This window comes from Lytechinus variegatus, chromosome 13 (assembly GCF_018143015.1).
Source record: "Lytechinus variegatus isolate NC3 chromosome 13, Lvar_3.0, whole genome shotgun sequence".
Classification (NCBI taxonomy): Eukaryota; Metazoa; Echinodermata; class Echinoidea; order Temnopleuroida; family Toxopneustidae; genus Lytechinus; species Lytechinus variegatus.
The window spans coordinates 4392717-4415528 of NC_054752.1; the positions used below are offsets into that span (position 1 = coordinate 4392717).

At 36.4% G+C, this 22812-nt stretch overlaps 1 protein-coding gene across 1 annotated transcript; it reads right to left on the reverse strand.

Moving 5' to 3' along the window:
* Positions 1-9825: 9825 nt before the first annotated feature.
* Positions 9826-16671, reverse strand: LOC121426579 (monocarboxylate transporter 7-like). Its single transcript, XM_041622931.1, has 4 exons — positions 16217-16671; positions 14835-14975; positions 11840-12796; positions 9826-10006 (listed from the first exon to the last, which is right to left on the reverse strand). Exons 1-4 carry the CDS (start codon positions 16407-16409, stop codon positions 9885-9887), a joined length of 1413 nt encoding a protein of 470 aa, XP_041478865.1. The 5' UTR covers positions 16410-16671; the 3' UTR covers positions 9826-9884.
* Between the last annotated feature and the right edge of the window lie 6141 nt (positions 16672-22812).

Consider the following 22812-nt stretch of genomic DNA (forward strand, 5'->3'; position numbering starts at 1 on the left):
GCCACAAACTCAAGAGCTCGAATGACGAATGAGAACGATTTCGGATACAGTATCTCGCACTACTGTTGTGTAAAAGTAATATTCTCTCACATCGTTTTTTTTTTTTTTTCTTTCTGGTGTACCGGGTCTTTGTCTTGAACACAAAAATGTCTCTTATGGCCTTTTCACACGTGGATCTTGATTGATAATTGTAATGCTGATTACTATTGTAATCGTGACTGTGATTAGCGTTCGTAATTCTAATTCTGTTCTAGTTTGGCTTCACATGTGCTAAATACTAGTCTTCGTCAGTAGCTTTATTTTTCACAGGAATCATCATTCAAATTACGATATTTTTTACCTTGTTAAAGGGCGGAAAGTGATCTCCCTTGATCAGCTGTTTGCTGAAAATCAACGAATCGCCAAATTATGATGTAAATAGACTTAATTCATCTGAATATTAAAGGCACTGAACAGGAATATATGTGACACCATTATTTACGTCCTTACAGTTTCCGTTCCTATGTGTTTTCTTTTTTTTAGTTCAAGGGCGTTAGAAGAACAATCCCTTCAAGGGATCGATTTTAATATTCTTCCTAACTACCATGGATAGAATTTATTGGGTTTCAATCATTATCTTAATGCTCACCAAATGGATTTATATATAGTATGCCTTTAATTTGTTTCTTCTTAATTGAAATACAATATTTAAACCTATATCGGCTTAGTCTGGTTCTGGATATATACATGCTGTCAAATCGTATCAACAGTCTTCTAGCCTATTCCATAGGTTCACATAAAGGTGTTTATACAATTGCTCGTACGATCGTCATTTGTCACAATATAAGTTGCAGAGAATCGCTACAGTTGTAACCAGTTGCACCATAAACTTTGAAAGGGGCTTTAGTTGCCAGGCGTGCAAGAGTATATGTGTACGTACATGTAATTTGGTGTTTGTGTGTGGGGATGTTTTATGGGGATCCGTGTGTGTGCAAGCAGGGACTTTTGATTATCGAATATACTGGGTGAAATAAGGATGGAAGTCCACCGTCATACCGGGGACGCATCTGGAAACGAGAACAGTCCCGTTTTTATTTCGAAAGGCTGTAATGTAAATGCAAATGCATGCAAAAAGTAGTTTAGAAAATTATCTAAAATTTGCCTGCGCCTTTCACTGGGTTAATAGATCATCAACTCAACCACTCCTTCAATATGTTCAAGTACCCAGACTAAAAATAATTAAGGCGCGTGGCGAAAGGTCCTTCTCCTACAGTGCCACAACCTTTGGAATTCCTTCCCCATTACTCTTCGATCACAAAATAATCCTGGACTTTTCAAATCACAACTTAAAACATTTATCTTTAATGAAGCATTCAAATAGACCTTTCCCAATACTTATGCCGTATGAAACTGATTAATGTTGTCGTTGTTTGAGTGTCATTCTAAGTAATTCCTTATGTTGTATAATTTGTATTTCTGTAAAGTGCATTGACAGTCCTTTCAGGTCTAAAATGGGCTGTATAAGAACTGCATTAAAATTATTATTATTATTAGAGTCCCGGTGAAATAGATTCTATTTCACCGGGTTCGATGTAGAAATAACTATAACGGTAGCTAAAATGAGACACAAATCTCTACCCCTGTCATTAGAGGTTCAGCCGATCTATTAGCGAACCTAGAAATCGATCGTCAATATCTGTCTTGGAATGACAACCGAATACTTTTCTTCACAATTACAGTATGAGAAAAAAGAAAAATATATGAAACGACAAAACCAAAATTTGACATTTTCGGCTTCACAAAAAAGCCTCTTGGGAGTTCCATTCTGCGCATAATCAGAATAAGGTTATTTGATCTCTTATGGTATAACAGGCCTAATTCATTCCCCATAGACTCGTGTGTTAAATTGGCACTTTAAAAAAATCATTAAAAAATAAGAATGAAATTCGGGGGTCGAATGTTTACTACCAGTGGATAGGATATATATCTGGCAATCCATATCTGACCAGAAAAGGGTCCCTCGACCGGCTCATTTTGAAAATAAATTGACGTGTTTGAAGACATCGTCGGGGGAGCAAATTCATCACCTCAAAGAGCAAAATAGCCCTAATCCTTCCGCCAGTCAAAATATAGTCCAAAATTTGTAATATTTCTTCCCAATTTGGGAAAAGGAAGTTCAGTAATTACCAAAAATAGAATCAGTGTTAGATGGACAATCATATGCATACACTTTGTCAATCAGCCATATCAAAATAAAAAAATAGCATGGGTTGGCTCAAATTAATATATATGGCCTGCCACTAGTGATTAGGCCCGTGCAGCCTTATGGCATGGTGGTTTTATATTCAATAAGATACGCACCAACTCTTATGTCGAGGATATTCATTTAATCATCTTAAATGTGTTTTCATGATTCATGGCAAAGTAACAATGCGTTCAGTTGGCCAAGTACAATGTTATCCCAAGAACATGCACATGTATTAAAAGTGGAAATGCAACAAATACTTTCATAAAGCTTTCATTGATATGCTATTGTAGCCACCCGGACCCAATATCATGAATAGTTGCTATGAAAGCTTTCTGCTTCCTGATTGGCTCTTCCAATAAAAATTTGGCATTCCAGCAAGAGCTGCTATCATAGCATTCACGTTCGTGTCAATTCGAAGAACATAAAACCGATATTCAATTTTAATAAAATATAATTTTTTCCAATTCAGTTTACTTTTTTGTCAGTGTGTCATGAAGATTAACGTAATTTGTTTCACCCTATTCATTTGGGATACCTTGTAATTAGAACTGGATTTCATGTTTATTAAACACTCAAGTCTGATGAATCCATGATAGAAAGCCATGTCAAGCTAGAATATCATCCTACGGTTGTCATCATGGTACCAAGGAGAATGTGCTAAACTGATTTCATCTCAACATGCCTGGCGTTAACGAACGAAATGCCCGGATCAAAGAATCAAAGGAACATAGAACGAAAGATAGGTTAATGGTGGAGTGTTTTACAAAGATGCTCCTATAAAGTTACGTTAGAAAAAACTTCACATACGTTTTAAGAGCTCCTCTTATGATATTGATCTAAAGTTTCCCAATATCCTACTCCTTTAACAATATGGGGGTGACCTGAATCTCTTGTAACCCCAATCGAATTTTGACAAAAACATGCACTTTGCATAAGACATTGCATAATACAAACTGCAGCAAACAACTTGATTAAGACTGATGTTTCATACAGGTGTACGTCGACGTCTTCAGGACTTTAAAAACAAATTGTGACCCAGTCTTATAATAAGGATCAGAAATACTCCAATCTGATGATGATGATGATGATGGGTTCTTGTAAAGCGCCGGTATCCGCCTCAGCTGGGCGCTCATGGGGCTTGCTCAAAAATAAGAAATATCTCACAAGTCTTTATTAGGATCATCATTCAGTTGACTATCGTCGAGGAGACCTTTATGTCAGTGGCTCAACATGCTCAAGAAGGAGATTTGTTTCAGGCTGTTGATGACTTCACAGATGAGCACATTAACACAGACGGGTGATATATTCATTTAGCTAGGAGTAATTCATCCTCCATAAAGGAAGGTTGAATTATATTTTGTTAAACAATATTTTAATAAAGCTTGGTGGAAAATAACGATCCGAAATTTAAAATTGACGATAATGCTGCTGTCAAAAAAAATATATTTTGATCACCCATCTCACCAAGATTATTGACATGTTTCAGAAAAATATACCTTTAGCCTGTTTTTCTCTGAGGTAGGGCCAAGTATCTGTATTATCTATTGCCTAGAAAACAAGAAGGTTTGGCCGAACCCCTTTTTTAACACTACCGTTAAATCCTTTCATGAACTGGCGTCGAAGCTCGCCCGCCCTCTCCGACTGACCACTATCAAGATTTCGTTCTAGCGAAGACCTAATGGTATCATAGTCGCATTTAAACTTTCATTGATTGTTCCATCCTCTATATCTTTGACGGTTTCTTTCCACCATTGTTCAAGTTGTTTCCTCATCGTGTCAATGCAACCGAAAAGTTTTTGCCTGCTTTCACCAAGGTTTGGATCGAGGAGAGCAAATACAAGATTGGCATAATTCACTTCGTTGAGGGAATGAATGCAAAGGCCTGAAGGCGTTGTGGTGAGATCATATTGGAATAGCAGAGTAAATATGCAATCGGTATTAAAGAAGGGATAAAAGAGGGAGTCAGAGTAGGATTGTTCAAAATGAATGTGAAGTAATGCTGGGGTCAGGCTTGGGTCATATGCATCAAAAGCAGCAATTTCTACAAGCACAATCAATTGCTACTTGATAGCCAAGCAAAAATGCCTCAGCAATTGCTTTATTTCATATGCATAACCTTAGTTCGTGCTTGAACCCTTTTCTTGCTAGCAGTTTCAACTAGTCCAAATTGGACCTTGGTGTTTGGAAGTTCCCTTTCCCAAAGCTAACATAGAGGGCACATGTCTCCCAATCTCTAATCAGCGCCAATCCACTCATCTTCCCTCCCCAAGATGAGGACGCACATTACTAATAGGATCCGGCAATTTCGGGAATGACGCAATGGTTGCACAAATATTCATATGAAATAAAAGGTGCATATCTCAGCATTTTTTTTTTTCATATGGGCATAGAGAAGGATCACTACTGGATCTGTTCAGTCCCATGGGAGAGCAGTAATTTGCCAATGCTGGATTTTATGGGAACTTAATTAGTTGCACAAGAAACCCTGTGAGCACTGGAACTGCAACCAAGTTTGCATGTTCAGTGTAGTCCTGGTTTGAGCCCCTGTAGCGCGAAAAAATGCTGCAAAACACATTGTCATATCTTTATCGTTTGAAGGATATTGGATGAACTACCGAATGATAAAGGTGTGGATGATGTCATTATAAAGACGTATTTTTGGCGAATTTTTTTACAATCTCATTTTCAACACATGAATCTATGGGGGAAATAGATTTAAGTGGTGTGTGCCCATGAGAGGATTGGCGCTGATATTAGAGATTGGGAGACAGTTGCCCTCTATGTTAGCTTTAGGAAAGGGAACTTCCAAACACCAAGGACTAGGTTTGAACAATAGCGATGTCACGCTGGTGCGAACACGACCCACAGAAAAGTCAGGACTCGAAAGCACAGGTGTGGCAGTGGAAATTGCCGCTTCTTTTATACAACATCCTTTCCCCCGAGTGATGCCAAACCAACTTGTTTCTTTTCAATACATTCATATATTTGGCATTTGATTTGCAAGGAAGGAAACATGTACATGGAGGCTACTAATCATATTGGGGTTCTCTCTCTCTCTCTCTTAGGTGCATAAACCCGATTAAAAACGCTAAGGCTCTGATCAAGCAAGTGCTTAAACCCGCAAGTAAATTGTGCACTTCATGCATACGCTTTTTAGCAATAGCTTAATCACCAATGAAGTGCTAACAGTCAGAGATTGCTTGAACTTACTAGCAAAAGCACGTGCTTGCTCATTTGTATGCATACGGAAAAGCCAAGCAAAAGCGTAGCAAAAGCATTTGCTACTTTTTATGCATCTGACCGAATGAAAACCACAGTCCAAGGACTTATGTGCAGTCTACATGCCAGGTAAACACAGCCTCATTATTCTAAATGATCACTTTATAAGCAAGATGATTATTTGAAATCATCTTTTACATACTTATGGGCGGATATCTGTCCCCAAGGTATAGGTGAGACCAGGACCTGGAAAATTTGACAAGAAAAATAAGTTTTCCCCCTAAAATGTAATATTGACAAGCAAAAAAAAGGGGGGGGGGTTCACCCAAAATGTAAGGTCATTTAATCCCAAATAGAAGTATTATTTCGATCGATTGTGAAGTGATGTACTTTTCTCCATCATAAACGACCAAAAATAGTAGGGGGACATTTGATATTGTGTCCCTTTATTATTTTTTTTAGGGGGAGGGCACGTCCCCCCTGTCCCCCTCGGATTTCCGCCCATGCATACTTACACACAGTCCATGGCTCATCACCAATCTATCTGGCGAACCCAATACAGGCATAGCAACCCTCTCGTGATCTACGATCATCGGACTCTTCTCTACTCAAAGGCCCGTATTCTGAAGTCTGGTATAACTTAAACTCAGGTTTATAGTTGTGGTTTAAGTATGGAAAGCCAAAAGTATCAATATTTTTATTAAGTTGTATGTTTCTTATGTTTACTGTGCTCTTTCCTGATTCATCGATGGTGAAGACAATCATTTATTTATACTTCCTACACAATAATAGATGATTTGACAGCCGAATGAGCTAAGGTATGATGTCTCTACGGTTAGTGCTTATGTAGCAATTGGCTGTCCATACTTAAACCACAACTTTAAACCTAAGTTTAAGTTAAACCCGACTTCAGAATACAGGCCATAGTTCCTAGATCCAATCATTCCTGAGTTGGCCATTGTTTTTCCCATGCAGCCATTTTTCTGTGGACCAGTCTTCTTCTTTCTCTCCGCCAGACATCCTCCGTCTCTTCTGTTAAACAATTACTCAAAACACTTCTTTCACCTTAAAGATTTTATTCTTCACTTGTAAAATTTATTTTCTTTAATAAATATGTTGTATTCTATTTAAGTCAGTCATGTTAATAACGTTGAATTGGCCTAGATCAGATATATGTTTATGCTACATTAGTTAATCATTTTTATTTTGAACTATTTAATCAAAAAGGAAATGTTTCTCTTAATAGAACTAAAGTTATATACATGTAGGCGTTAAATTTTCTCACAGTTTTAACTTTTTTTTTCTTGGTGAACAAAGAAAATCAAATAAATATAATTTCAACAAAAGAAAAAGTGAGGATATGACATCAAGCAGCTAAGTGTAAATTCAGATTTTTTTTACTGAGACAATACAAAATTAAAAAATGTCGTAACTTTGTTATTCCTTGTACGATCTCGATTTTATTCAATTTTCGATTAAAACATACATAATACAAATATCGACAAAATTATTTACAAGCTAAAGTAAGAAATGAAAAGGGTAACTGCAAAAAAAGGCCTAGAGGCCTTGTCAGTGGCCTACCTAGGATTTTCCACAGGGGGGGGGGGGGCAAGATTGTAAGGACACTTTTGCCCATTTCGCAAACTTACCCCTATTTACCATATTTCAAGGACAGGGCATTTATACTCTTTCCACATTAGAGGAAATTGCAACACAGGCGTCAGAGTGCTCAGTCCTTAAAGGTGACCAAGAGCCATGTCATACTGATACAATAATCCAAAAGAACTTTATTTTTCTTGAAAAATAAGAAAAGTAGAATTCTTTGTAAAAATAAATGTAGAGTTGTCCACATAAAGATACAGAGTATGATGAGCGCGCCCTCTGCGGCTGGTAACTCGGCGACGGATTTTACTCCCCGTGATAGTTCTCCCGTTTTTCCTGACCCCTATTTCCATCAGATCGAGGACGGTGAGCACCCCTATTTTCACTATTTAGAGGAGTGTTCTGTCCGCGGACGTTCCGTCCCACCCCCCCCCCCTTTCCTCCCCCCCCCCCACCCCTTTTTGGTAACGGTCATGCGGTCCCCAAGTCATATTGAGTGACCCCACCGGGTTGACATTAAGAGGTAATTTATTCTGAAAATAAAGAAAACCAAATACAGCAATATAGGAAGAGTACAATAAAAAAATATCAAGAGAACTAACTTTTCTAAACAGTGGGGCAGCGTGAGCATGATAATGGCATCACATGCAAATACGAAGGGCTTTCTTCTGCAATTTAGATAATTTTTCTAATTTCGTTCGATTACAATTTCCCCTAACAACAACACTGACAGGAAACATATTTAATTCTAGATGGGTTTCAATATTAGAGTTCAAACATGTGTTTAAAATATATACTTGGTCCAGGTTAGGATAGGTCTGTAGACAAGCTGTACGTATGCTTTGAATATTTCAAAAGCAAGCGTGGGAAACGTTTGATACCCCTCCCCCTCCCTTAGAGTACAAGTCTACGTCATATTTTGCACAGGTGTTAGTAATATTTCTTATTAGGTGAAGAATTTTCATACACATGATACAGGTGTCATAAATAGCTAATACAGTGCTCTAGCATTGATATGATTGATGAATGTAGATGTTCAGATGCAGAGGAAGTGTCTTTTATTCATAGAATGTGTTGCTTTATACACTCATCTGTTATTGAAATTCTTTGAATTACTTTCTAGAAATTTTACAGTTAGTCCAAGTAACGATAGGGTATATTAGGATATTAATTTTATTAATTCGGGGAGAACCACCTAAGCTAGAATAGACTACAGATGTTACCATAGGCAGTCGACGTTTGAACTGAGGGACTACGTCGGTGACGAGATAACGACCCCAGCTGCCGCCGGTTCTCCACCGACATGATTTGTCAAAACTCATGTCATTCTTGGGGGGCTCGATCTCATCCACTAATTCTTCGAAGCCACATCTCTCTTATCTGGGGCTACTCATCGAGGGGTAAGTGTCTGCGGAGGCCAAGGCCGAGTGGAAGAGACATCGCAAGCTGCGGAGGCCAGGAACTGGACCGACCACCAGGGCCGAGTGGAGCATGTCAAGCCAGAAGAGATGATGGGGGCAAGAGTCAACGATTATTATTAAGTTAAGTTATATTTTGTTATCCATAATCCACATCGATGTATATTTTCTTGTACAATCATTGTCAAAGAAATCAAAAGAAAAATTGAAAAGATTAAATCTTTTAATAACTGTAATCCTCAGTTTTACGTATTCCTTATTTGGTGTCAAGCAGCAGTAAGTAAATAATTAAAAAAAAATCACTTCCCATGTGACAAACACAATAGTTAAAGGAAAAGTCCACCCAACAAAAAGTTGATTTGAATAAAAAGAGAAAAATTCAACAAGCATAACACTGAAAATTTCATCAAAATCGGATGTAAAATAAGAAAGTTATGGCATTTTAAAGTTTCGCTTATTTTCAACAAAATAGTTATATAAACGAGCAAGTTAAATCCAAATGAGAGAGTTGATGACATCACTCACTCACTATTTCTTTTGTATTTTTATTATATGAAATATGAAATATTTTGATTTTCTCGTCATTGTCATGTGAAATGAAGTTTCGTTCCTCCATGAACACGTGGAATTCCATTATTTTAACATTTTGTGCTTCAGGCAATGAGGTCCTAATCATCAAAATCGTAAAATTTGAAATATTGTATAATTCAAACAATAAAAAACAAAAGAAATAGTGAGTGAGTGACTTCATCAACTCTCTCATTTGGATGTAACTGGCTCGTTCATATAACTATTTTGTTGAAAATAAGCGAAACTTTAATTGAAATGTCATAACTTTGTTATTTTACATCCGATTTTGATGAAATTTTCAGCATTGTGCTTGTCTGATTCTTCTCTCTTTATTTAAATCAACATTTTTCTGAGGTGGACTTGACCTTTAAGATATCAGAGCATGAAAGAATTGTATCTTGCAGAAGATTAAGTATTTTGTGATTAACAGCGTAAAAAGCTTTAGAAAGATACAAGAAAATTTCATTGTAAAACTTGTTTTCAAAATAGCTGTCAAAACTTTATCTTGTAATTCTATTAATGCAGTAGAGTAATTTTTTCCAAACACATACTGTGAATCAGAAAGACGTTTATTATCTAGACAAAATAAATGTAAACTAATGAAGACACATTTTTCCAACCAACAAAAGACACGGAGTTCACGTTTCTGAAAATATGTTGTTTGGCTGGATACCTAAAGAAATTTACTTGAATAGTCCATGCTCAATTTCTTCCCAAACCGCCATATCAGTTCTACAAAATGTAAAATCCTATTGCTTTCTTGATGAAGATCGCCACACCCAGACAAACCAGTGCGACCTCTTGAGTTTGTGGCGTAACCTCTGATGAAAGAATATCACCGTGGCATACTACCGCTTTCTCTTGAAAAGGATGATCGCCACGATAAAAAGATGACCGACTTTGAAGGCGTGGGTGATGCCGAGGATGATAAAGACCTTCGTAAATGACTGGGTGATGTCAAACAGGTATCCTGCCAAATGATCAAGGAATATAAAATTAGTGTTTTCCACTTAATATAATAATGTTAGACATAATTCAATGTGCTCTGTCATAATAATTTCACCTGCATTACGCTCTTGCTAGACAAGCAATGAAGCAACCGAAGGCGGTAGCGACGGCACTTTGCGCAGAAAGCTAAAAAATTTCATTAAAATTGGATATTAAATAAGAAAGTTATGACAATTTTGCTTTCTTGTCACCAAACAGTTATACATGTACACATCATACTTAGCGGAACTCGAATGAGTGACCCGATGATGTCCGCCAATCACTATTTCATTTGGGAGGGGGGGGGGGGGGTTATTGCTGGAATTATACAATATATTTTTTTATAGATTTAACAATAATGACAATCTTAAGTGAGCGACATATTGTCAAATCAATGGTAGTTCCACGTGATCAGGGAGGAATAAAAGTGTGTTCAAATGACCTCGAGGAGAAAATTTTGATGAAGTAAAAAAAAAATAGTGAGTGGGTGATATTAATCATTCGCTCACTTGCATGATAACCAGAAAGTGCATGACGATTTTGTAGACTTAAGCGAAATTTTAAAATATCATAGGTTTCTGATTTTACATCCGAATTTGATGAACTTTTCAGTGTTATGTTATTTGGATTATTATTTTTTCACACTAACATTTTTTTTCGAATGGACCCGTCCTTCAGTACTCCTAGTGACCTTATTTTTTATCACAAGTCCGGATTATAAGTCCGGGGTTTAATTCAATCTTCGTTGGTTTGACTATGGATAGCCGATTGTGGCAGAAATATCAACCAATGTCACCAACTGTCTTGACGCTCGCGCCTGTCATGAATGTCTGAAAAGGATAAATAAAATAGCTATTATTCTCATTTAAAGATGAATAACGCAGTAATCATAGGACCCGTAATCATACGACCCAGGTGCCCGGTAGGATGCGAAAGATATTGTATGTTTGATTTTGCCAGCGCCATAATGAGGCTGCCATGAATGCAAGGAATGCTCCCCAGGGAGTGGAAATTGTGCACTTTTCGTGCGGGATTGAAATGAATCCAATGACCGGGGTAATAATATGCTGTAACGCGCTTTCGGCCATTCTGTGAAAAGCGCATTATAAAAATTGGCTATTTTTATTATTATTATTATTATTATTATTATATACTAAAAGCAAACATGTACAGTTTCGGGTCCCCATAAATTCAGCCAATAAGACTTAGACCTCGGTGTAAGTTAATCGTACGTCAGCATTCCAGCGATAAATCTTAATCTATCATTTATTGTGAAACAGTGGTTGTGTCTCTTGACTTTGAAACAGAGGGCCATGGGTTCGAATCGCAGCTATGCATGGCGTTATTACATTCAGCACGAAATTGATCAATGTTGTGTCGCACTCGAATCAGGTGAGGGAAATTTATATTTAAAAGGAGTTTGTTCATTGAAGCACACAAAAACCATATTGTTAACTTCACATTGGAAAGGTTGGAGGAGTGACAACATTTTCTAAATGTTGCATTTACCACTTTAAGGGGTTCTACCCAACACTTAATTTGGATTCAGCATTATACAAGGTTGGATGTAACATTTGGAAAAGGTTGTCACTCCTCCAACCTTTCAAATGTTGATTTAACATTCGAATTTTTAGAGTGCAGTATGCGTAAAAGCTGCACTACTAAAGCCAAGGAGATTACGTCCTATTATCGCAGAACACTGATCCAGCAAGTGCTAAGTGATAAATATATTCAATATATTTTGCTCAAGCTAATGCTATTATTCAAAAAATGTCTAGTTGACCCCCCCCCTATAATTCGCCAATCCAGTACGCACCTGTGAATATTCCTGCAGCTGTAGCCCCCATTCCGGTCCAGAATGCAACGGTCGTCAACGCCGTGGCTGTATTCATGTCGTCAAAGACTGCCTCCTTGCACAATGTGGAAAGCATGGTATCTTCGATAAAGAAAGAAAACCCTTGGAGAAAGGCTAATACAACACGTGACCTGTAATCAGAGCTGACGAAGTCCAGCAGAAATGTTGCAGTGCAGACGCAACCTACGGGGATGTACACGGCAAAAGCATTGACTCCTTTACCGAGGAAAACTACGAAGACGGTGCGACCGATGATACCACCTATACCACCAATTGTGGAGAGGTAGACTGCTTTAGAAGATGGGATACCCAGTTGTTCGGTATGGGGGACTAGAAATAGCATCCATGAATAACTTGTGTACGCTTGAAGGAATTGAATAGGGATGGTGGAGGCAAAAAAAGGCTCCCTGAATAATCCACAAGAACCTTTGCAGGCTTGAAAGAATGTTCTTATGCAAGTGGATTGCAATTCCAGTGGTATCTCCCGCTCTTTAATACGACACTTCTTGGACTGAATCAGTCCCGATTGTTCTGGCACTCCTTCTTCATGTTCTTCTTCCTCATCCTCCACTTGGATTTGACGAAACAACGGGGTTTCTTCAGGCAGCGGTTTTGCTCGAGAGACACACTTCCGGTCATTCGATGTGATGTGATCCTGAGCTTCATTCGAGGTGGACCTCGTTGGTACCTTCCGAAGCGTTGTTGCGCACGCCATGGAGTTATAGGCCACTCCCCCAAGGATGAGAAACGCCCCATAATAACCATAGGCTTCAAGAGACTTCTCCATCAAAATCGGGAGCAACATAGAACCGGCAGTGTAACCATATAAACATATAGTGTTCATCAAAACATATTTTTCTGGGAAAAAGTCATTCAGTGCAAGGTGGATGGGAATGAAGCTCATCGATAATCCGAGACCTATGAGAAAGCAAATCGCAAAGTTGCAAGACTTTTCATTTGTACTGGATAAGGTTATTAAAAATATATATTTGTTATCATGGGATCATTTCTCGTCAGAGAAGCTATATTTCATTTGGCATCCCAGAAGGAAAAACCAGTAAGACCAGTAAGAATTTTTACTGGTTTCCAGTATACAGTATATTTTTACTGGGTCAGTTGATTTTTAACTGGACCAGTAAAAATCAACTGGAGACCAGTTTCAACAATTGCATTCCAGTTGAAGCAATTAGTAATACCAGTTAAATTGGTTTTCATCAAACTGGTGTTACTGGTCCAATGAATGGTTTCCAGTAGATTTTTACTGGTTTCCAGTATATGTTTTCTGGACCAGTAAAATCAATTGGAGACCAGTTCAAACAATTGCAGTCCAGTTGAAGCAAAGTAGTAATACCAGTTAAATTGTTTGTCATCAAAGTGGTGTTACTGGTCCAATAAATAATGACTTTATTTCAAGTCAGATCATTTGACGAATTATGGAAAATGAATCTTGCAATTCAGAGAAAGTTATTATCGTTATCATTTATCACTGTCATAATTTTTCTTATAATTATCATAATTATGATTATTATGATCATTGTTATCATTCTTATTACTGTTATCATTGTTATTGATATTGTAATTATTATTATTATTAATATTATCATAATTATCAAGTATTAACATTAACATTGAAATAATTATTTCCTTTAATTATGATTAAGATCAAAGCAAGATATATTCCTCTAATATAGTTAACTGGTCTAAAGTAATTTATTGTTTAAAATTGAACTGGTCAAGACCAGTAATACCAGTATTTCTAAAGATGCTGATCACGTGGTTTACCTCATTTGCATATTTCCTGTTTTTAAAAGAAAATCGGGGTTTAGAATGGAATATCCTTGCAATTTCAATCATTGTTGTTTAGAAACTTTCTAAATAAGTGTATGAACTAATTCACAATGAAAATCTGTAATTTTATATATCACATTTAAAATAGGAGCAGAAAGATTAATTTACTAACCATCTTTTCCATCACATTTTACTGATCATGGTATATAACAAACCAAATGCATGTACTATAAATTGATCGAATTGATCGAGTAAGCAATACGAGGACCAGTTCGAGGACCAGTCAGACCAGTACAGACTAGCTTATTGGATAACAGTATGAAGACCAGTGAGATCAATATAAAATTCCAGTAATTCAAGACCAGTAAACCGATGTTCCAATTTCCTGTTAAAATTCTACTGGTCTACTGGAGTAAGTCAGAAAAAATGTCCCACTTTTGTAAAGCTGAATTGTTTAAGATATGAATATTTAATCATTAGTTTTCATGATATGTCTTGATAGATGTATCCTCCAAGTACATTCAGGTACCATTTTCATTTGATCCCCTGCACGCATGACTGAACATCGGACAATCTTTAGAAGACTGTCAGATCTCACTTGCGCCAAGTTACTGGGTGATGAATAAAACAGTGCTTTAGACAAAGACAGTCAGACAGACAGGCTGGCATGCTCACACACACACACCCTAACACACACACACATTTTTTCGGCAAGTCCCTCCGTTTTACTTTCAAATACAAATGTCATTTCAGATAAATTTATTTACTCAATTGTGTTCTTTAAATTTATGATTATTTATATATACATATTATATTTCGTAGTATTTTCGACCTTGTTTTGTTATGTTTATTATATTATTGTTATGTTCATTATATTATTGTGAAACGGAAATAAATAAATCAATATGTGTATATATAATATATGAAATGTTTTATGTAATTGATAATTATATATGAATTAATTCACTTCTTATCGCAATAATATCGCTATAATATCGCTATGATATTCTGCCAACTGACACCTTCCCAGCTCCAGAACTATTGCTTCAGTACACCATCATGATTATATTATATTGGCCAATGTGCACAGAAATGCAAACATATTCCCACACAACACGCACACACACACACCCTCTCACACATCGAATGACAGTCGTTTTCGACGAACCCGATAAGGTGAGAGAAACTCCAATCGCCACTACGTTTGTAAAGAATGCACAGGCAGCTATACACGTTCCACACAAAAGTCCACCTGATATAGCAACAACGCGTGTGTTGGTCTCCGTCAGGAATAGCTTTACCAATGGACCTAAGATATTGACAAGGGGGAATCAATGTAAACAAAGGGTTCTTCAGACTCAAAATTTTAAAACTACCTAATAAATTGATTATAAAAAGAAGAAAATATTAACGGTTAGATAATAAATTCGATGCGTTGCAATGAAAACAAAAAGTCGGGTCAAGTCATTGACGTAGGAAGCAAGGGTGCTAGGGATCGTCGTAATGAGATCAAAGCAGATAAATTGAAACATGTCTGAAATGTCAATATGATACTTTTATCCAGTAATTATAATGAGGGGTGGCGCCATGCAGGGTACATGTATTTAAATGGGCGGGGGGGGGGGGCAAAAAGACCTAAGAGTGGCATTCTTTTTCCTTTCTCAAATGAAAAAATATTAATATGTCATGAGCCCTACTAAATGACCCCCGAAATCTGTTTTCCCTTTTTCTCCTACACTGTTAATAAAAAATCCATGATTTTACAGAAAAGGGGCAATTTTACAGAAAGCAATAACAGAATCATTCTGTAAATTCATAAAACAGGAATTTTTCTGCAATTTAATAGAACAGGTCTGTTTACAAGGGGGAAAAGGGTGTTTTATTTAAGGACATTACGCAATCTGGTAAGAATACAGGTGTTCTCGAGATTCTGCTGCAGGAACCTCTTTTATTTAAAGGATAGATTTTTAACAGTATACATCATAATTTTCTCCTCTTTTTCTCTCTTTTTGGAGGTCATCTTCACAATTAAAAAGATGTTAAGATAAAAGGGGTCGCGAACTGAACCCCACCATTCTGTGTTGCCGCCCCATTTAGTGATCAATATCTATTTATTTTTATTTATTTATTTATTTCGTTTTATTTATACAGGGCAACCCCATCAGTAGTCTTGTACTGTTTTCCAGGGGGCCCTGTAAACAAATATTTACAATATAACAGACAAGCAGATTACACAAATATCCATTTTGTAGTATAGGTTCCATGGTAAAAAGAGTACGGTGCCACTTGGCAATAGTTATTACTTTGAGCCTGATCAGCATCATTAATATTACTATATCATCTTTACTATTATCAGTAATTCCTCATATATTTATAGCGTTCTCAGCTCATTATATGGGGAGCGTTTCATCAACATTTCTTTGCCGACAAGTTTCCTTGAATCTAATAGGCTGAGAAGCACTGTTACTATGGTAACTTTCGGATAAAACAGTATTTGTTTGATTCATGAAAGACTCCTCTGGTGTCAAAGAAACATTGAACCAAACTTACTTAGGAGATACATGAGCGTTGACGGCATGCTACATATTAACCCAACAGTAGCATAATTCGTATCTAGACGTTTGACCATGGTCGGAATGAGAACTCCGAAAGATTTCGCGATGCCGGTATCAATAAAGAAAATGACAAACTTGCTCAGAACAATCGCATAACCCCAGTAGAACATCGATGTTGCGGTAGCCATTCTCCTCTAAAAGAAGAAGAAAATAATTATTCACAGAGCGCCTGACACTAAAACAGTTCATCTGACTCGTCTGATGACATGAGAAGCGTTCTTTTCCGCAATTAGGAAATTTTCCCCTGTTTTAGCTAATCTTTCAATGTTTATGTTTCTAAATTTATATTCTTTCGGGGTTCCGTTCCAAACGAATGTTGATAGCCCGGCCTTCGAAACTCTATACACTATCTCTTCCAAATTCCTCCTGGCATATACAAGCATCAGTCATGATCATAATGAACTATATATCACGACTTGCAAGTGAACACAATTGCAGGCTCCCTATTTTTCATTGTTAAAGATTTTCAGAAGAAGGTTCATATATATCGAGGTTACTCAGTAAAAAAATATCAGACTAAAGGCCTTCAGTGAAAAGCATTCCATGGAAAAATGGCCCAGTTTTATATGCCCTTTGTCATGATAGTAAGGTTTAAGCATGGATATAGCTCCATGGTTGAAGGTAGCCAGGAATGCAATTGTTGTGCTGTCGTGGTTCACTAGTTGACAACTGCCTCAATGAAAGAGAAAACATATATATATATATACATATTTTTTTTTTCGGGTTAATATTGCACTAAGAGTCAATAACCACGTTCACACGATTTGAAGGCCAATGTGGATAAAGATGGCAGTGGCACAGGAAGCGACCGTCCCCTTTGATTTTCAAGAAGTGAAGGGGGAGGGGGGGGTAGGAAGAAAAGGGAAGAATATCATAAAGATTAGATTATTGGTCGTGTTACTCTATCCTGTCTATGATAGTGTGCAGTCCTTTATTTAATTATTTGTATGGTTTTACCAACGCTATTTCTATGACTAGTGAAAAACGGAAAATTAAAATCATTTCATTTCGCATTATTCAATAAATGAATGAAGATCTCGATCCATTTCATGAAAACAAAATATGAATAAAGTGTCACATTTTTTATTCTAAATCTGATTTTCTTTATCATGGTTAGAAAAGTGCTTATAATGTCCAGTTGTTATACAGTGCATATAAAAAAGGGGTTTACACTCAGAAACACTCCTGTGAAATTATATATTTGCAATATCCTGAAGCTTTTTTCCACATTTAAAGGGGTGGTCCAGGCCGAAAATATTTATAACTTAATACACAGAGTACAACTCATTGAGCAAAACGCTGAAAATATCATCAAAATCGGATAACAAGTGATAAAGCTATTGAAGTTTAAAGTTCAGCAATATTTTGTGAAAACAGTCGACATGAATATTCATGCTGATGATGTCACATCTCCACTTTCCGTTTTCTTATGTTATTACATAAAATCATATTTTTTATTATTTCATACTTGTGTGAATAAAATGTCTCCTTTATAATGAAATAAGTTGCAGCAATAAATATCTAATGCACTAAATCAGATGTCAATTCAATTTTTCCAGTTCTTGGAGGAAAAAATTTGAATAAACCTAATTTCATATGATAAAATACAAAAGAAAAAGTGGAGACGTGACATCATCAGCCCACCTAATGAATATTCATGACGACTGTTTTTACAAAATATTACTAAACTTTAAATTCAATAACTATGCTATTTGTTGTCCGATTTTGACGAAATCTTCGGCATTTTGCTTAGTGAATTCTACTCTATTTATTAAGCTATAAATACTTTTAGCCTGGACCACCCCTTTAAACATTGGTACATATATTTTTATGAAATGACGATATTGTACATTGTAGTTATGTAAATAAAAGTAGACGTTAATAATGAAGAACACATGACTCAAGCTCGGATGATTAATTTCAAGATATGTTTACCTCTTTAGCTTGTTTCCTTGCCCAAAACACTTCATAGAGCAGCATTGCGCCCCCCCCCCCCCTTCCCACGCACCGAGGCCATCATGATGATATCTGCTTACACGGAGCTGTGATTCAAATGAAATGGCTAATGTTTGATTTTAGGATTCTTAAAGGGGAATGAAACCTTTGGAACAAATAGGCTTGTGTAGAAACAGAAAAATCAAAGAATAAGAATAAAAAAAAGTTTGAGAAAAATCGGACAAATAATGAGAAAGTTATGAGCATTTGAATATTGCAACCACTAATGCTATGGAGATCCTCCCATTGGCAATGCGACAAGGATGTGTGATGTCACTGATGAACAACTTTCCCTTTGGTAGACTATAAAATACCCTCAAAATGTCTCTTTTTGCTTTTTCTTATGATGATACAAACTCTCTATCCATGATGTATTCTTAAAAAATGTGTATTACATGCCATCATGTAGAAAGAACACATGATCTATGGATAGATGTGATAGGCTAAAAGAGGCAATTCAAGTGAAATATATACCAAAGTAATGGGGAGAGTTGTTCACAAGTGACATCACACATCTTTGTCGCATTGCCAATTTGCTATCTCCATAGCATTAGTGATCGCAATATTCAAATGCTCATAACTTTCTCATTATTTGTCCGATTTTTCTCAAACTTTTGTTGATCTGTTTCTTTGATTTTTCTGTTCTCACACAAGCTATCTTGTTCCAATGGTTTCATTCTCCTTTAATCATTGTCAAGCTTGAGAAAAGTGTGGAGAAACGCGTATCAAATGAAAAATGAAATGTGGTCCAACGCTAAATGATAAAACTAATAGTGAAAGAATGCTGGCGATGTCTGTAAACTTTTGTTTACAAATTTACAATCATTTGTGTCCCTAGATCCAGAGAGCATAAAAAGTGTAAAGGTTTTGCTTACCTAGGGTTAAAATGTTAATGTTCGTGACAAAGTTTTTACAAAATGTTGAAATGTATTTGTTGTATTTCAATTCACTAAAAATGCCAAAGAAATGTAAGAAAAATGTGCCACACTATCACTTTAGATGTTTTTTTTGCACTTTTTTCCTTGACAAAATGTGAAAATGAGCATTCCTGCGCAAAACGATTTCTGCGAGCTTTACAAAAATGTACAGTGCTTACTCGGGTGTAACATACTGTCAAAATGTTTACTTTCATTTGATAGATAAGACCCATACCCAAGAATATATGTGAAAAAATATCCTCATTTTGAATATTTTTCAGTTCCCAGATTTTTTTCAAAGTGTAAACTTGTTATTGATTTGCACTGTAGGTCAGAATATCAGGATTTTTCAGCTCGCGCTTCCTACTCGCATTATTTGATTGTAAAAAAATGTATTGTTTTCCTTAGTAACCGCAACCTTTTTATCAGGCCAGTGTATAAAAGTATAGGCTTGCGCTTCGCGCTCGCAGTAATTATTTTGTTACACACGCACCAGGTACACGCATCTTGTTCATGATCACAAACATTGCTCTGAATGTTCAATTTTCAGGACAAAATACATGAAATTTCCGCAAATTCTTGCACTCGCATTATTCAATCAAAGTATATATATAAGAATCCTCTAGTAGCAACAAAGTAAATGTTAAGACTTTAAAGAAACTAACAAAATGAGCTTTGAGATGCTGACTGGGGAATATGTGGCTGAAAATATCCCCCCGCCATATTGGCGAAAGCTGAATCCGCCCCTGTAAAGGTCATACATGTATATACTTCGGGTACTCGCTTCCTAAACAAAAAATAAAAGATATTAGGCGATACCATGATCTGCCTTTATATGAAGAATGATCTCATTGTGACGAACCATAGACGGATCCAGGGGGGCCCGAGGGGCCCGCCCCCCCCCCCCCTATTGGCGGAGCAAAAAAAGGGAAACAGGGAAAGAAGAAAAAAAAGGAAAAAGGAAGGAAAGAGAGAGAAAGAAGAAGAGGAGGAAGACGAGTAAATAAAATAAGAAGACTTGTAAAATAAAAATAATCTTTCATGTCAATACATAAAATTTTCGCTCGCGCTTCGCGCTCGCATTGCCTGTTAGGTGATTTTCATATCTTGTTCAATATGGAATTTAAATATGAAGTCAAGTCAATATACAAAACATATTTCACCTCGGAAACCGAGCTTTCATTATTATATGTGATTTACAATTACAATTGATTCTTAAAAAGTGCTCTGTAAAAATGTCAGTTTTATAGTCTGAATATTAACATTTTCTGCTCGCGCTGCGCGCCCGCAAATTTTGATTTATCAGGTATACTTTCGTGTATTCCATAAAGTTTTCAAAATATCAATTTTCAGGTCTGATTGTCTAAACGATTATTGGAATATATAACGTCTTCATGGCTAATTGCAAGCAGTCCGTAACAGGTACCTTTTCGATCAGTTCAAAACGTATATAAAAATTTTCTGCTCGCGCTTTGCGCTCGCAAAATTAATGTAAGGAAGATCCCCAATTACTCATCCTTTTCATGGTTTACATAACATGAATAGAGTGTCTCGTTTAGTAGGTCTAAATCTCGAAATTTTCCGCTCGCGCTTAGCACTCACAAGTTTAGTTATATTCTGCTTAAATTATAAAAAAGTGCTTAGAATTTCCATTCTGTAGGTAAAAATGTCCCAAAATTTAAGCTCGCGCTTCGCGCTCGCATTATTGGATTTTTCTTAAAATATAGATATGCAACGTCTTCATGGCTAATTGCAGGCAGTCTTGAACATGTACCTTTTTTTATCAATTAATTTCTGCTAGCGCATTGCCAATCGTTGTAATTATTTAGTTGCATACACATAGTCTTTTTCAGGGTAACAAACATTGCTTAAAGAGAAATTCTAGTTGTTGAAGTAAACAGTGATTTCATGAGAAAGTCCGTAAAACCAGGCTTAATTGTCAGTATATCATCGAGGATCTAGATCTGGTACCATTACATAAACTGAACTTTGTGAAATCTTGAAATCTACGCTGAAAAATGTTCACACTGAAGATCACCAACACAGATAGGCACACGTGGGACAGTGTATTATTATTGCTGGAATAAAGACCCGACAGAAGTGACCGAATCCGCGCTCATTTTGCTTATTTCTCAGCAATTACACAATTTCTTCCAGAATCCTTTGGCACATATTTTTTATTCATATAAACAGACACTTGGGTGGTGATTATATTAGATTCTGTAAAAATTCATTTTGAGATCATTACCAATACTGGAATTTATCTTTAAGTTATAAAAAAAGTGCTTAGAATTTCCATTCTGTGGGTAAAAATGTCCCAAAATTTAAGCTCGCGCTTCGCGCTCGCATCATTGGATTTTTTTCAAATATAGATATGCAACGTCTTCATGGCTAATTGCAGGCAGTCTTGAACATGTACCCTTTTTCATCAATTAATTTCTGCTAGCGCATTGCCAATCGTTGTAATTATTCAGTTGCATACACATAGTCTTTTTCAGGGTAACAAACATTGCCCAGAATGTTCAAATTTTAGGAAAAAATCATAAGATTCCAAAAAAAATAGTTCGCGCTTCGCACTCGCATTATATATACAAGCATATATGAAATTATATATTTATGTTGATTTATGAGAATAAAGCTAAGAAGTGACTATTAGACTACCCCTTCAAAGAAACCAGCATTAATCTTCGAGCGGCCGATCTGGGAAAATATGGCTAAAAAAAAAAATCCAGGCCCCCCCCCCCCCAATTGGCGAAGGCTGGATCCGCCCCTGCGAACTACACCTTTTCTCTCATATATACGGATACTGTAGATGCGGATTAATCAAATAGAATATAAACGTGAATTACCACTGGAATTGAACCATCACAAGTTATATATATCTTCTTAAATATGAATTTAAGGAAATTATTGCTTTAGGAGGAACTGATAAAATTGTAGATTTCCTCGATTCACCACGGTTGTATCTGTTCAGTTCCACAAAATTGTTAATTGTGATGTATTTGGTTTGAAATAGGAACTATACTGTTAGATAAATGCACAAATACCGATGTTAGTTGTTTTTGGTGAAGCGTCGGGCAACACCGCACGCTGTACGTTCAATGGCATACCAGTAATAGCTGCAGCCGACGGATGTCTGGGTGCCATATGTACGTTCGTGTTGGCATAGCAAGTTTTCGACAGATTTGAATATGGTACGTATAGCTATTAATCATAACTCGCATTAGCATTCATTGGTAATCGATTGAGATATAGTAAATTAAATTTTGTACTATTCTCCTCATGTGTAAAATTTTGGTACAGATTCAATTTTGGGCGTGGCATTAAATTTTGCCGCTGTACTGGTCATGTGACTTCCATCAGGGATGAAAGTTATTTACAGATGAATGCTGATTATGCGAAAAAATATATAGTTTATTTGATTATGTTTGATATTTTTAATCATGTTGAGGTGATCAGGAATTTAATAAACTGGTATTTGATGCTTCTAGAATTTTGAAGCAGGTTACTATCGTTTCGATATTCAAGTCACCGAATGCATAAATTGAGAGTTGATAATTTATTGTTGGGAAAGCCTTTTTAGAAGCTGATGATTACGTGTTAGCATTGGTTTTGCTCC